Consider the following 15,316-nt stretch of genomic DNA (forward strand, 5'->3'; position numbering starts at 1 on the left):
ACAGCCCGGCTGGGAGATGTCTTAGCCCGGGTTCCCTAGAAATCAGAGCCCGAGACTAGCGCTCACGCGTAACGCTTCAGGAGGAGCCTCGTCCCTGAGGCAGAAGTGGGGGGCAAGGACACTGGAGCAGAAAAGAGGAGCAGTGTGAGTGGGGGGCATCCCTGAGCCGGCCGGGGCCTCACCGTCAGAACCGCTGCTCCCTCACGGGATCTCCAGCAAGGCGGGACACACCTCTGCATCTTGCAACAGAGCACTGTAGGGGAGGAGGGACAGCAGTGTGTCTGGGGGGGTCCCTGTGTCCCCCGTGGCGTCCCCTGGCCCTCTAAAGGCAGCACTGGGCCATATACCAGTACCACAGCCTCTCTCTGAAGGTCTGCTCCGCATGTGGGGGTTCGTGGATCTTTGGGGGTGGCGGGGGCAGCAAGAGCAGTTGGGGTGGTAAAGGTATTCCCAGTGTTGGTTCCAACAGCCAGGAAGCAAGACGGCTGTCCAGGGCCCAGGGTAGGAGGTAGACATGGCCTAGACGATCGGTAGGGTGACACAGAAACTGAGTCCTTTACTGGAAACAAGAGACGCACGCCTCTGCCCCTCCAAGAGAATCAGTCTGACGCAGAGGAGTGGTTGGAGATCTAGCTTCTGAGGTCTCAACCTAAGTGCTACCTTAGTGGTGATGAAATTGTGGGCCAGAACCTTCTGGGAAGACTCTGCGCTCAAACCCCATGGATCTCAGACTGCCCCATTAGGATCATCTGGGGAGCTTGCCTCCTTTTTTTTTCTTTCTTTCTGTTTGAGTATAGGTGATACGCATGTTCCATTAGTGTCAGGTGGAGAACACGGTGATTCAACAAGTTTATACGATATGCTGTGCTCACCGCCAATGTCGCTACCATCCGTCACTCTACGCTATTACAGTATCAGTGACCATATTCCTTATGCGGCGCCTTCCACCCCCATAAATTAGACATTCCACAGCTGGAAGTCTGTACCACCCACTCCCTGCCACCCACTTTACCCATCCCCCCACCCTGTCCCCTCTGGGAACCTTCGGTTTGTTCTCTGTGTTCATAGGTCTGATTCTGCTTTTTGTTTGTTTATTCGTTTGTTTTGTTTTTTTAGATTTTTTAGGGTTTTTTTAGATTTTTAGACTTTTCACATATTAAGTGAAATCATACAGTATTCGGCTTTCTCTGTCTGATTTATTTCACTTAGCATCATACCCTCTAGGTCCATCCATGTTGTCCCAAACTGGGGAGGTTTGCGAAGGCTCATAGCCCAGGCTTTACCCTGACCACTTAAAGCAGAATTTCTAGGGAAGGGGCCCAGGCAGCAGTAAGCTTTAGACTCCCCAGGTATTTGTCTCCAATGGGCAGCCCAGTTTGAGAACCATAGGGTAGTGTCGGGTCGATAGGTGGGGAATCTCTACAACAGGGGGTGGTTCTCCACTTTGGCTGCACATTGCAATCCCCTGGGAGCTTTAACACCTTGCTTTTCAAAGTTTGGTCCTGGACCAACAGCAACAGCGTCACTGAGGACTTACTGGAAATGCAGAATCTGTGCCCACCTATAGCGTCAGGATCTGCATTTTAAAGATCCCCCCCACGGCCCCAGAGACATGCAGACGTTAAAATTTGAGAAGCACGGCCTCAGACATGTTGATGCCAATTCTGATTTGATTTGACCTGGAGGGCAAACTGGGCATCAGGATTTCTTAAAACTCTCGCTATTATTGTAATTAATGTCCAGGGATGGAATGGGGAGACACAAGGAAGTCAGTGTGGTCTGCAACGAGTACAGCATCTAGGACATGATGAAGGGCTGCCTCCGGGGCTAGGTGCCTGCCCTCCACCCACCTGTCACTTTTCTGCCCAAACTTTAACATCTGGGACCCCTCTCTGCCCTCCCCCAAAGGTTTGCAGATTCCATTTCCATCTGCGACCCCCCTTCTCCCCCTCCCGCCCTCCGGGTCCCAGGGGTAGCAGAGCACCCCACCCCCCAGCTACCCGTTCCTCCGCTCCAGGTCCCGTCCGGTGGTTCAGATCAATGCCAGCCTCCACTTTGAGCCGTCCAAGATCAACATCTTCCATAGAGACTGCAAACGCAGCGGCAGGGATGCCACCTGCCTGGCCGCCTTCCTCTGCTTCACGGCCGTCTTCCTGGCACCCCATTTCGAAACGGACACAGTCGGTAAACCAGGCCCCTCCCCTACAGCCCCCTCCCAGCCCCCAGCCCCGATCTCCCTTGTGGACTTTGGGATTGCTCAGCTTCAAAACCTGGGCTTCTGCTGAAATGGGTTTTAAGGGCCAGGTCGCACCTTGAGCCACATTGATGACTGCACTTGCCGATCTAATTCCAAGGAGCCAAAAGGGGACATCATGCCAGGGTGAGGGTGGCAGTGAGCAGCCATGAGCAACAAGGGAGAGGCCAGGGGAAGAAGGAAGTAGTTGGGGTGCAAAGTTTGGGTCGAAACAGGGAACTGGGAGCAGTGGAGCAAACTGGAGCAGCCTGGATGCAGAAGAAGAGGCAGAGCCAGGAGAGGGAGCAGGAAACAGGGGGGTCAGACAGACGCAGTGCCCAGTCTCAGCGCTCATGGCTCAGAGTGGGCACGTGGCTGCGGCAGGGCGGGTCCTTCTGAGGATCATCACTTCCAGCCCAGGCAGCAGCCCTGGGCCCACGAGGCCACACAAAGTGACGGCTGCAGGTTCTGGGATGGGACTGGGCCCAGGGCAGGAAATTGGGATTTCCGAAAGCTTCTTAGCCAAGGAGCAGGGCCCACCAGAAGGGTGGGGGTGCGGGTGGGGGTGAGAGAAAAGCCAGCCTGGGTGGCTGCAGTCTTTTTCACCTTCTATCTGGAAAAAGAGAAAGGTGCAAGAACCTGGTGCACCCAGAGGGCTGGCTGGGGTCTAGGCGAAGAGACGAAGCCTTTCCTGGATGTAGCAAAAGGGAAGGAGGCTGCAGGCTTTAAACCCCAGAATGGAGTCTTAGGTTCAAGGAGCCAGTGGGAGGGGCTCATGGGTGGGAACTGCGGCCTGTGGGGGCTCTGAGCCAGGCCTGACAGGATCCCAAAGGCAAGGGCAAGCCCAGGAAGGTGAAGGAAGGGAGAGCTGGGGAGGTCCAGGACTCCAGCGGGGGCTCAAATGAGGGCAACGCCCTGGCCCCTCACCCATTCATTTCTCCTGCATTTCTTCCTCTTTCTCTTTCCCTTCTCTGTCAGCCCCCTCTTCACTCCTCCTCCTTCTGCCTCTCTTCTCTTTGGTTCCTTCTTTTTCTCCTTTCTCACTCGATCTCTGCATGGGAGTTTCCCACCCACACTAGGCCTCATGAGGGGAGAAGAGCAGCTCTTCCTTGGCCAGGGTGGAGGACTCCCTGGAGGAGGCTGGCTTTCAGTAGGCTCTCTTAGAAGACAGGCAAAGAGTCTTGGGTGGACCTGTGGCTCCACCTTCCTGGTTTTGCCCTCTCCCTCCTCCAGGCATCAGGTACAATGCTACCATGGATGAGAGGCGCTACGCCCCGCGGGCCCACCTGGATGAGGGCGGGGACCGATATACCAACAGAGCCGTCCTGCTCTCCTCTGGCCAGGAACACTGTGAGCGGATCAACTTCCATGTCCTGGTGAGCCTGACACCCAGCAGCCCCACCACCAGGGAGCAAGTCACACAGAAAGGGGACACAGAGCTGGAGGAGGTGCTCAGCGGGTACCAGGCTGGTTTCGAGCCCCCAGCACACCTCGGGAGGCCCCGCCAGGGTGCAGTGTCCTGGACCTTGGCCGCCCCATACTCATGCCCCAGAGAAAAGGCTACTGAGACACACTATCTACCACCTCGTGGTACCCTCTCCGAAATCCCGTCTTTCCCAGCGCTCAGATGCTCACTGTTCCTATAGCAGGGGGTGAAATCTGAGGAGGGAGGTGGGCTCGGTGAGGTCTCACAGAGCGAACAGGGGTCAGCCGGCACATGCCGTGGCTAGAGGGGATGGAAGCAGGCATTGGCTAATGCTGAGGACCAGGTAAGACCGACCCTTGGTGGGGGTGAGCCGGGAGGAGGAACGGAGGGTGGCCAGCCTGGAGGAGGTGGAGAACCAGCAGGGACCTGGGGCCTGGTTTTACGGATAAGGAAGAGGATGAGAATTTTGCCCCATCCAGAAACTCCAAATACCCAGGCCACAGCTCTGGCCTTGGAGACACAAGCAGGGTCACTCAGAGCCCACCACCTGCCCCCTGTAGTTCAAAGGCCAAAAGGCAGAAAAATGAGTAAGTGTGGGAAGTCCATGTGTCTGTTAATATGTGGCCCCCTCCAATGTGTTTGTGTACTGGTTCTCAAAGTGTGGTCCCCCGAACCAACAGCAACAGCCCCATCACATGGGAACTTGTTAGAAATGCGTGTTTTCTTTTTATTTTTTTTTTAAGATTTTATTCATTTGAGAGAGAAAGAAAGAGCGCACACACACAAGTGGGGGGGAGGGGCAGGGGCAGAGGCAGAGGGAGAAGCAGGCTTCCCGCTGAGCAGAGAGCCCCACACGGGGCTCGATCCCAGGACCCCGGGATCATGACCTGAGCCAAAGGCAGACGCCCAACCGACTGAACCACCCAGGTGCCCCAGAAATGCATGTTTTCAAGCCCCACGCCAGACCCACTAAATCAGCAATTCTGGGGGTGGGCTCAGCCCTCATTGTGTTGCTGGAACCCCCCTGAGGATTCTGATGCAAGCTCAAGCTTGAGAGACACTGCCTTGATACAAAGAAGCCAATCACGTCAGGATTTAGGTTCCACGCAGGAGATTTTGTAGGCATCTCTAAGCATCCCCTTCTTTACCCTCCACACCTGGACCACTGGAACAACCCCTTTTGCTCACGCATTTGTTCATCCATTGATTCAGCACGCTCGTGAACCCTGTCACAGTGCTGGGGCTGGGCCAGGAGCTTCTGAAGGACGGAGACAGGCACACGGAGATATTCCGAATGCCACTTGAGAAGTGGGCTGTGCACACGGGGTGGTGGGTGCTGTCTGGCTCCGCGGAGGCCGAGGCGCCGGGGAATGGGTGCCCAGCCTTGAAGGCTGAGTGGGGACTTGCTGAACCTCCAGCCACCCAGCACGTTCCTCTCTCCTGGCCTCATCCTGAGGCCGGCGGGGAGGCTGCCCTCCCGCCTGGGGGAACTGGACATTTTCTCTCCGTGTCCTGGCCCAGAAACGGGTGCTCCATGCCCTCTCACCCCGTCCTCATCTCCTCCCACACAGGACACTGCTGACTACGTGAAACCAGTGACCTTTTGGGTGGAGTACTCCCTGGAGGATCCCGACCACGGCCCGGTGCTGGACGACGGCTGGCCCACCACCCTGCGAGTCTCGGTACATCCCCATGTACAGGGCACACAACCTGGGCACTCCGTCCTTCCGATCCCCACCTCCTCCCCGAAGCCCAGATCCAGAGCGCCCTGGGTACAAAGGAGATCTTCTCCTACCGCTGTCAACTTGTGAACAAGTTGAGGGGAAGGACGGGGCTTTTCCTGTTCGAGGATCCCCGTATCACCAGCATAGGGTGAGCACTGGACGGTTCTGGAGAATCACAGAACCAGAAGGGACCTTAGGTCTCTATCGCCCGCCTCCTTCATGTACAGGTGAGGGCACTGGGGGCCAGAGCACGGGAGTCAACCACCTAGAGCCTGCTCTGCAGCTGGGGTAGGGCCCCCTCAACCGCAGGTCCTATTCCCTGGCTCTCGGGGCATCCGAACTTTCTGGTATGGAACACTCACATGCTCCTCCCACCTGCTACTCCGCAGACATCCCACCCACAGAAAAGGCCGCAGTTTAGTTCTGCCTGACCTGTGCTGGGAGGGCAGGCGAAATTCGTGAAATTAATACCTAATTCCTGAACTTTGAGGAGCAGCAAGGCTTCTGAAATCCCGTCTCTGCTCCCATTCGCCCCCCCCTCCCCGCCCTCCCAGACCCCACCCCCCAGCCCTGGACCCCCACACCTGCCGTCCTTTCTCCTGATTCCTCGTCACCAGCATATAAGAGAGGCTGTCTTACACAGTTCGAGAAGGGGGTGGGGGGCGGACTGCAGAGCTGGAGACGTCAGTGAGCTGGTGCACGGAGTCACTACCGTCCCCCACCGCAGTAATTACAGAGCCGCTAGGGCGAACGAATGAGAACCTGCCCTGAGATCCCCGAGCGAGTCGAAGCCCATGGTGCAGATCGATGCACAGGGCTCGCTCCGCCCCACACTGACGACCCCCGTGCAGGCTGCCAGTTAGGGCTGGAGGCCAGGGCCAAGAGGGGAGTGAGCTCAGAGGAGGTGTCACTGAGCAACCAGATGACAGGCCAGGAAGACTTCCTGGAGAGAGAAGCTTTCAGCCGGGCCCTAAGGAATAGACCAGATTCAGATCTGCGGGGATGGGAAGAGTGGGAAGAGTGGCCTTCCACTCCAGGAGAGCTGACGGTATAACCAAGGGACGGCAGTGAAAAAGGCAGGCTGAAGGGAACGTGTAAAGAGAAAAAAATTAAAAAGGAAGAATAATCTGGGCGCTATTATCGAGGGCTTCAGGTAGCAGCTAAATTTCCCAAAAATCTTGTTAATCTGGATTTCTAGCCTCCCCCCCCGCCCCGCCCCGCCAGTTTCTAGCGAATGAGAAACATTCCGCCCAGCGCTCTTCTGCAAATTCTTATTTAGCATCCGCTCGGCCCCCAGTGCTTCTCTAGCGTTGCGGTATCTCGCCTCCCAGGGGAATGAGCTGTTCCACATCACTGAGTGCAGCAGTGCTTATCACATTAATTATTCCTTCTAATCAACTGGATGGAGATGTTTCTGAAGGTTAGAGGACAGTTTGCACCCTTTATAAGCAGGAAGCTTACAAAGGGGGATCTCATCGGAGACTCGAAGTCACCGAGGTGAACCTGGGTGCAAGGGTACAGTGAGGCCCCTGCGGGCTACCAGTGTTTTCCACCTGTCCCTTGGCGGATGGCCTCACTCCGCCCTACTTTGTATGGTTCTGCTGCCCTTTCTGCCGCGTGCCTGCTCCTAGCTGCAAATCCACCGCGCGATGGGGAAGCTGGGGGCGGCGTGTGGGTCTGAGTGAAGCTGAGGAGCTCACCGTTGAGAAAAGTCCATGAATTTCCGATCGGGGTGGGCTCCGTTTCCCTTCCCCTGGGTTTCGGCTGTATCCTCAGGAGGGACAGCTGTACTCCTCAGCCCTCAGACCTGAACACCCACCTGCTTGCTGAGCACTTGACCCGGAAGGACCACAGGACCACAGAACCGAACTCAACTTCACCCCTCTGTTTATAAACGAATGGTGCAGCCCTCCTTCCAGACACTAACAAAGGACCTCGTCCAATATCCTGGGCCCTTCGGCCCCTTAGTGCTGATGAACTCCAGGTCCTATGGACCGCCCCTCTGGAGGCCTAACCTGTTGTCTCCCCTCCACAACCTGTTGTCTCCCCTCCACACCCAGTACCCCTCCAACACCATTATCATCTCTTGCTTGAACACTGAAGCAGCCTCCTCAGTGGTCTCCCTGACTCTAGCCTTCATCCCTCCAGTCCATCCATCCACAGCAGCTAGAGGGAGCCTTCAGTATGCAGGTCTGGCAGGATACTCACCTGCCTACAGTGGTTAGTGATTCCTGTCAGCTGCAAGGAGCGACCCCAAGACCCTATAAGAACGGACCCCACCCATCTCTCCACCCCAAAATGCAGCAACGCTAAACCACACAGCATTTCCCAGATTCGCCATGCTGCTTCATGCCTCAGGACCTTTCCACAGACTCGTCCTTCCCCTCGACTTTCCCGCCCCTCTGGTTACCCAGCTAACGTGGTCATTCTTCAGAACTCTCACATACTCTCTCTTCCCTGAAGGCTTTTCTGACCATGTACAGGCCAAAATAACTGTTTCCTCCCCTCTGCCTCTCCTATTCATCACACAGATTTCTAATATTTTTTCTTGCACATTTCACGCTATAATTATTTATTCACACACCACTCTTCCCAGGAGCTGTGTCTTCCTCATCCGGTACTGCCAGTACCTAAGACCTTGCCCCCAACACAGGTGATCCGTAAAAACCTGCTGGGCGGGGGTGGGTATTCTGTGCTACCGGCTCGGCTGAGAACTGGAAGACACCCAGGGGGAGTTGAGTTTTGAGCCATGTTTTAAAGAAGGGAGTATGTATGCAAAAGCACGAGAAACGGCAGGGTGGTGTCTGTGAGGAGGGCGGATGAGACAAAGCCCATGTCCAGTGTGGTGGAGAGAGGAGCCTGCATGCTGTGGGGGTGAGGGCTGGGCAGCAGCAAAGAGAACCAACCAGCCACCCCTCCCTGCTTTCCCTGGTGCAGGTGCCCTTCTGGAATGGCTGCAATGAGGACGAGCATTGTGTCCCTGACCTCCTGCTGGATGCCCGCAGTGATCTGCCCACAGCCATGTGAGTTGGCTCCTCCCTGCCCACCCCCCCACCCCCACTGCCCTGCCTCCTTTCCTTCCCTGCTAGTAGATCCAAGGCTCCCTGGGCACTGGATGTCTGCTTGCATATCGTGCTTGGAGGCACCATGGATCAAATACTGAACTTGGAGCCTGAGTCTAGCCCGGGCTCTGCGTCTAATTCCTGTGTGACTTCAGGCACGTCCTTTCGCTCTCTGGGCCTCAGTGACTTACTCGGCAAAATGAAAAGTACTCATCTATCCAATCTCCTCAAACTTCGTGTAGGAAAAGAAATCCTTTCTCTGGAGTCTTTACTACCAAACAGATGAAAGGTGGAGACTAGGACCTGTGATCCTGGTTGCTCATCCTCCAAGCCCCCAACAACTGTGTGGCCCAGTGACAGACTGCTTGAGCTAAGGAGACTAGCAGAGGATGAGCAGGGTGCCCACGATCTCCTGGAAGAGGAAAAAAAAAAAAAAGTAGCATACAAGGAAAAATCATGAAAAATGTCCTCTTTGAAATGTATGTCATTTATTTTCAAATAATCCGTCCTCTACCTTTACCCAGCTATGATATGATTGAGCTAGAAGACATATACATTAAGTAGAAATAACACATACAAACCCTGTAGAAGGATGAAGAAGCAAACCGTCTAGCCATCTAGGCTACTCATCAAGATAGTCTCTATATCTAGCTCTGAGATTCCTGGTAGCCAAAGCCAAAAGGGAAATACATTGAGTAGAGGAGAGAGGCCTGGCCCCGAGCTCCCCATTCCATGCGCCTGGCCCCTGGTGGCCTCTGTCCTGCAGGGAGTACTGCCAGAGGGTGCTGGGCAAGACCGTGCAGGATTGCTCTGTCTACACGCTGTCCTTCGACACCACGGTTTTCATCATCGAGAGCACACGCCGGCGGGTCCCAGTGGAGGCCGTGCTGGAGAACAGAGGCGAGAACGCCTATAGCACAGTCCTAAATATCTCGCAGTCGACAAACCTGCAGTTTGCCAGCTTGATCCAGAAGGTGAGACCTCAGCCCCCGGCCCAGCCTGCCCGAAGCTAAGAGCGGAGGCAGGAATGGAGGGGTCCAGCCGAGAGGCCTGGCTGGCTGCACATTACAACCACCGGGAGCTTACAAATCCCCGTGGCCAGGCTTCTCCCAGAGATTCCACCGGATCTGGTCTGGGGCCGGCCTGCATCAGCGTGCTTTTAAAGCGACCCCGGTGAAGTCAGTGTGTGGCCGGGGCGGGGGGTGCGGGGGGAGAACCACCGGTAAAGGGGGGTCTGAGCCCTTCCCGAATGTGGAGAGGAAGGTCCTTCAGCCTGTGTCCTTGGCCCTCGTTAGGGGCGCGTGCGCACACACACACACACACACACCCCACATGGGTGCACACCAGCTCATACACCCCATCTGCCCACAGTTCATCCTTTGGGCTTTCTCAAAAGGGCCCTTCTCACAAGAACCAGAACAGGTTATTCCCCACTTTAACATTTCCTATCATGCCCAGTTGCTTTCACAACAAATTCCAGACTCTTTGTTATGTCAAGTCCCGTCCAGCTTCCCCATCCATCACCTGCCTCCTCTACCTTCACCCCCACACCCTTAGTCCCACCAGCCACTGCTGTTTCCCGGCACCCCTCCCTTCATGCCGAGGCCCTCCCCACCGTGGTTCCCAACCTGGACTCCCTCCCTCCTCTGCCCGACAGGCTCCTGTTTCTTCTTGATTACCATCTTACAGAGGGGGAGAGTGAGGCACAGAGGGGTGTTAAGGGGCCTGACCAGGACCACACAGCTAATAAGCAGCAGAGCAGTTTCCCAGAAGGCCACACAGGCTCCTCCAGCCCCACACAACTCCGAGGAAATCCACAGTGCCTGAGTGCTGGCCTGTGGTGGCCCTGAACTCCGAAGGGCATGAGCACAGAGAAGTCCTGAGACAGGATTATCGACTTAACCCAGGACATCGCTGTCCTGTGTGGGTGCTGGGGGGGTGGGGTCCCAGCTCCCCTCAGACACAGTCTCCACCCTCAGTGATCTCAGAGCATCAGTATGGAGCCCAGAGTGTGGGGTGGGGCAGGCACGGGACCCTTCTGTCCTCACCACCCCCCAGAACCTCTGCCAGGCAGTCCCTCCATCAGGCCCAGGACTAGACCCCACCGCCAAGCCCCCCCACAATCCAGAGTGAAGATGAGGAGCCCATGTGATGGTCCTCCTTCCAAGTCCTGTCCTGCCCAGAGACTTTTGCATCTGTCTGAATTGGGGTATTTAGGGGAAACTGAGCCCCAAACCTGCATTCCCCTTTCACTTCTTCCCTGGCCCAGACCGTACAGTGCCGTGACTATTCAGGGGGCAGGCATCGTGGGATTTTGTGTCTATGACATAGAAAGGCTTTGGGAACTGAGAGAGGCAAAGAGAGGTGGTCAGTGTGTTCCATAAGGGGCTGCGTCCACACACACGACAGGTGGTGTGTGGGGATAACCCGCAACCTGGCTCCGCCCCACCAGCCCCAGCCCAGGAGCTGCTCACAGCTGGGAGACCAGCACTCCTCTCCCCAGGCTGCCCCCCAACCCCCACCACCCAGACAGATACAAAGGTGTTAGTCTGATCACGTGCACTTTGTACACACACATGCAAAAGTATACAGACCTACCTATACACCCAAGGACACGCACGTGTTCCTCACACACGCCACCGGACGCATGCGCACACGTGGGCCTACATGCAGACCCACGCATGCGGAGTCTACGCGGACATGCTGTTCCAGCCACACGTGCATATGCATGCTCAAAGATGCACACAAAGATACACAGCCAGCCAGCAGCCTCGAGCTAGAGCGCCGTGCGGGAGTCCCCCTTCAGGCCCCGTGCGGAGCGGACCCCCGTGCTGGCCCAGCAGGGCCGCAGCTCAGAGAGGCCCAGGAGCCTGGTGACAGTTCCCCCTCAAAGCCACCGCCACCCCTGTCTCCGGGGCCCCCGGGGTCCCAGCTTCCTTCCAAGGACCTGTGTTACAGCTTCTATGTAGGCGGCGGGGGCGGCAGGGGTGACCCCCAGACCTGGGTCTCTGGCCCTCCTAACTGCCACCCGCGGTGCCCCCCACCCACCCCCAGGACGACTCAGAAGGCAGCATCGAGTGCGTGAACGAGGAGAGGAGACTCCACAAGAAAGTCTGCAATGTCAGCTACCCCTTCTTCCGGGCCAAGGCCAAGGTTGAGGCTGGGGGCAGTGTGGGGGCAGGACTGGGGCGGGTACTGGGAGGCACTGGGGAGGCAAGGGAAATGGAAATGAACAGAGGGGAGAAGTGGGGGAGGTTGGAGATGCCTGAGCATGGCTTTTAAGTATGTTTTTCCCCCCGGGAAATGACTTCAAATGACCTAACTAGCCAGCCCACCCCAAGGGAGCATCCAGGCCCCTTCACCTCAGAGGGAGCCCTGCCACTCCCACCCCCCCACTCTCCCACCACCTCATGGGCAATTATCCCTGCTGTCCTTTATCCTAATACACTTTTTCGAAGTCCGGCCTCTGTCATCCTGCGGCATGCATGCGGAGAGATTGGGAGAAAAATTAACATCTCGTGAGCACTTACCATGTGCTTGAAAGGGCAAGTGGAAAGTGGGTAGGGTGTGTGAGGGGAGAAGCAAATTCTCCAGGAAGGAGAATCTCCAAATTCCAGACTCCAGATCAGGTAGCACTAGCCCATCACCACGGGGCAGTGGGCGGCCACTGAAGGTTCTGGAGCAAGAAAAGACCCGACTGAGACCAGGCTGCCTGTAGAGCAGGAATCAGACAGAGGGAACTTGAGGCAAGAGCCAGGTAGAGTGACAGCATGTTCCCAGGACCAGGGTCTGCAAGGCTGGGGGGAGAGGGGAGTATCCTTGCCAAAGAACCTCCCCACTGGGACAAAAGTCAAGAATGGGGCCCCAAGGTCTCCTTGGGAAACCCCAAGAGAGCCAGACCTGCGAAGAGCACGGGGTCTGTGCAAAGTCCCTGTAACGCCCCCAGAGTGGGGTGGGAGGTGGCAAGGAGGGTCAGAGGTCACAGGGCCACCACAGTCAGGGGACCCAGGCCGGAGTCCTGGGCCAAGGCCAAGGGAAGATCAGGACTGGGCTATCAGAGTGGTGGGAGGACCACTGGACCAGGAGGCAGGTGCCTTATTAACCTGCTGGGTGGCCCGAGGCAGGCTTCACCCTTCTGCTGGCCTCACCCCACCGCACACGGGAAGAAGGGGCCGCTGAGGCAGGCTTCCCACTGGCTTCTGGCCCCGCATCCTGTGGCTCATGGTGATGGTCACCTCCCCTTCCCGCCATCAAGTTCCCCACTCAGGAATTCCTGCAGGATCCTGGAGCTGGACCTGCTGCCTGCTAATTGCCTATAGTTGAAAACAAAAAAAGAAGTCCAGGGGGAGGACGGCTGGCCCCAGAGCCAAGAAACCCCATCTGAGGAGCTGTTGTCTATGGTTGCACCCCCAGGTCCCGAGCTCAGCTCACAGCACTCCAGCACCCCAGTTAGCAGCCCTCACGGCCCCCCACCCCGGCCCTGGGCAGCTCCCAGTCAGCAGCTACCCTCCCCCCGCCCCCCGGGGAACCAGGGCAGGGGCAGGGAGGGGCGGGCTGGCCATGCCCAGACCCCACAGTTCCCAGTCGCCCCAGCTCCAGTGACTGGACCTCTTCCTCGCAGGTGGCTTTCCGGCTAGATTTTGAGTTCAGCAAATCCGTCTTCCTGCACCACCTGGAGATCCGGCTCACGGCTGGCAGGTCTGGGCATCGCCTGCTCCTTGTGCCCCCGCTGGGCTCTGCTTGCTGCTCCCCCCTGCTAGCCACAGCTCCTCCCTGTGCCCCTGGGATCGCCCCCAGGCCGTCCCTGCTGGGCCGGACCACGGGGGTGCCCACCTGCTGCCTTCTGTACTCTCGGGCAGCTCGGATAGAAATAATAATACCCTGACCTCTATAGAGCGATTTCTGTGGCAGCTATTTTTAAAGCCTTCAGTTATTAAGCACCCTACGTATAATCGTCAGGCCTCACAGCAGCCCCTGAAGATAGGCAAGGCGGGGGTTATCCTCCGAGGGTAAGGGAAGGAAGGTCTTTTAAAATGGAAAAATGCCCAAGGGGAGAGAAGTCCTCAGAAAGAACACCAAGAAAGAGAACAAACCAGTGTCCCGCTCCCAGTTGCTGTGTGTCCTTGGGAAGTTCATGCAGCCTTTCTGAGCCTTCCTTTTCTCACCTGTAAGTTGGGAGGGGGGGCACTCATCCCTGCTTTGCCCATCTGAAGGGGCTGCGCTGAGCCCATGCAGTGTGCCGGCTCCCCACCCCGACCGCCCCACGTGGCTCTCCCTACAGTGACAGCGACGAGGACGAGAGCACCAAGGAAGACAACACGGCCCTCCTGCGCTTCCACCTCAAATATGAGGCTGACGTCCTCTTCACCAGGTGGGCGGCGGGGGGGGGGGGGCGGGGGGCAGGCTGGGGGAGGCCTGAGAGAAGTGAGACCTAAGACGGGGCACCCTTGGGGGGGCCGTCATAGGATCAGAGGTCTCCAGGGCTGGGCTGCAGTGCCGAGGGACTATGAGACGGAGCCGGGGGTGTCCCTGAGGGCTCAGAGAGTGCAGCCCCCTCAGCCCTGCTGCACAGGGGGTAGGAGGAGACACAGAGCTGGCCTCCTGGCAGCTCCCGTGGGGGGCGGGGGAGGGCCGGGGCCGCGGGACGTGTCCACCCCCAGGGCAGGCTTTAAGAGGGGGCATGGTCTGAGAGATTTTAAAATAGTCTTAAAGCCTACTAAAAGTCCGTCTGCTTTTTGTTACCACCTTGCACCAGCAACCCTCCACAGCAAACGTGCGAAAATGCTCCTCCCCGCAGGGCAAAGTGCTCCCACCGGCCACCCCTGTCCTCTGGGAGCCTCTAGGCAGATGGAAAAGTCGGACTAGCAACCACAGAGAAAGCAGACGCAGGCCCTGCCGTGGCCACCGCCTGAGGCTGGAACAGGCCAGAGTGGGCGCCTTCGTGTTCCAAAGAGGCCGTGCCCCTGGGCAGAGAGGCCAGGGATGGCCCCAGAGGCCAGGGATGGCCAACGACCGGCTCTTCTGGCCCGTGGCCATCCCCCACAGGACGCAGATGCTGCTGAGCCATCTCAGCGCACGTTCCTGCTGGGGCTCTGAATCCTTCCTGACACAGCCCTCCCACTCCCCATGGACACGAGAGGAAACCTCTTTTCTGTGGTCCAGGGGAGCCAGCCACATGCCCACGCCCTCTTTCGTGCACGTATCCAACTAGCCCACACTACCTGAGCTCACGACAGCCCTGTCCTCTGTCCCTGCAGGAGCAGTAGCCTGAGCCACTACGAGGTCAAGGCCAACAGCTCACTGGAGAGGTACGACGGCATTGGGCCTCCCTTCAGCTGCGTCTTCAAGGTAAGACTGGCAGAGAGCCAGGCAGAGAGTGAAGGACAAGAGCTGAGGATCCCCCGGTTGGGAGGGGAGGAGTCTAGAATCATTGCAAGTGCCTGGGGTTCAGCCTCAGCCCTTGCTACCCAGTCACTGTGATTTTAAGCAAGTTCCTTGCCCTCTCTGAGCCTCTCAGTCCTCATCTAGAAAATAATGGGGGGCTCAGTCGCTTAAGCATCTGACTCTTGGTTTACGCTCAGGTCATAATCTTGGGGTCATGAGATCGAGCCCTGCATCAGGCTCCAAGGTCAGCGGGGAGTCTGCCTGAGATCCTCTCTCTCCCTCTGCTCCTCTCCCCCAACTCAAATAAAAATAAATAAATCTTAAAAGAAAAGAAAAGAATGGGGCTGGACTGGGAGGATGTTATCGGTGAAGGTTAGGTGTGGCTGCATATAATTTAAAAAATATAAAAAACAGTAGTCTAAATGGACCAGAGTTTATTCTCTCCATGAAAGAAGTCCCCAGACTTCTTTCAGGGTTGGCAGCTTCC

At 57.1% G+C, this 15,316-nt stretch overlaps 1 protein-coding gene across 2 annotated transcripts in view; it reads left to right on the top strand.

Annotated features, from left to right (window-relative positions):
* The window catches only part of ITGA11 (integrin subunit alpha 11), a 113,833-nt gene that overhangs the window by 88,453 nt on the left and 10,064 nt on the right, over window positions 1-15,316 (top strand). For both annotated transcript variants that reach the window (XM_064570239.1, XM_064570240.1), the window contains exons 16-24: window positions 2,018-2,184; window positions 3,467-3,609; window positions 5,231-5,341; window positions 8,321-8,406; window positions 9,212-9,419; window positions 11,500-11,598; window positions 13,067-13,143; window positions 13,727-13,816; window positions 14,703-14,793. In XM_064570239.1, the coding sequence (XP_064426309.1) occupies window positions 2,018-2,184; window positions 3,467-3,609; window positions 5,231-5,341; window positions 8,321-8,406; window positions 9,212-9,419; window positions 11,500-11,598; window positions 13,067-13,143; window positions 13,727-13,816; window positions 14,703-14,793 (1,072 nt within the window). The remainder of the gene's footprint in view (window positions 1-2,017; window positions 2,185-3,466; window positions 3,610-5,230; window positions 5,342-8,320; window positions 8,407-9,211; window positions 9,420-11,499; window positions 11,599-13,066; window positions 13,144-13,726; window positions 13,817-14,702; window positions 14,794-15,316) is intronic.

The sequence above is a fragment of the Mirounga angustirostris genome, unplaced genomic scaffold (assembly GCF_029215605.1).
Source record: "Mirounga angustirostris isolate CCGP_5_RB_7025 unplaced genomic scaffold, mMirAng1.0.hap1 SCAF_9, whole genome shotgun sequence".
NCBI classification, from domain to species: domain Eukaryota; kingdom Metazoa; phylum Chordata; class Mammalia; order Carnivora; family Phocidae; genus Mirounga; species Mirounga angustirostris.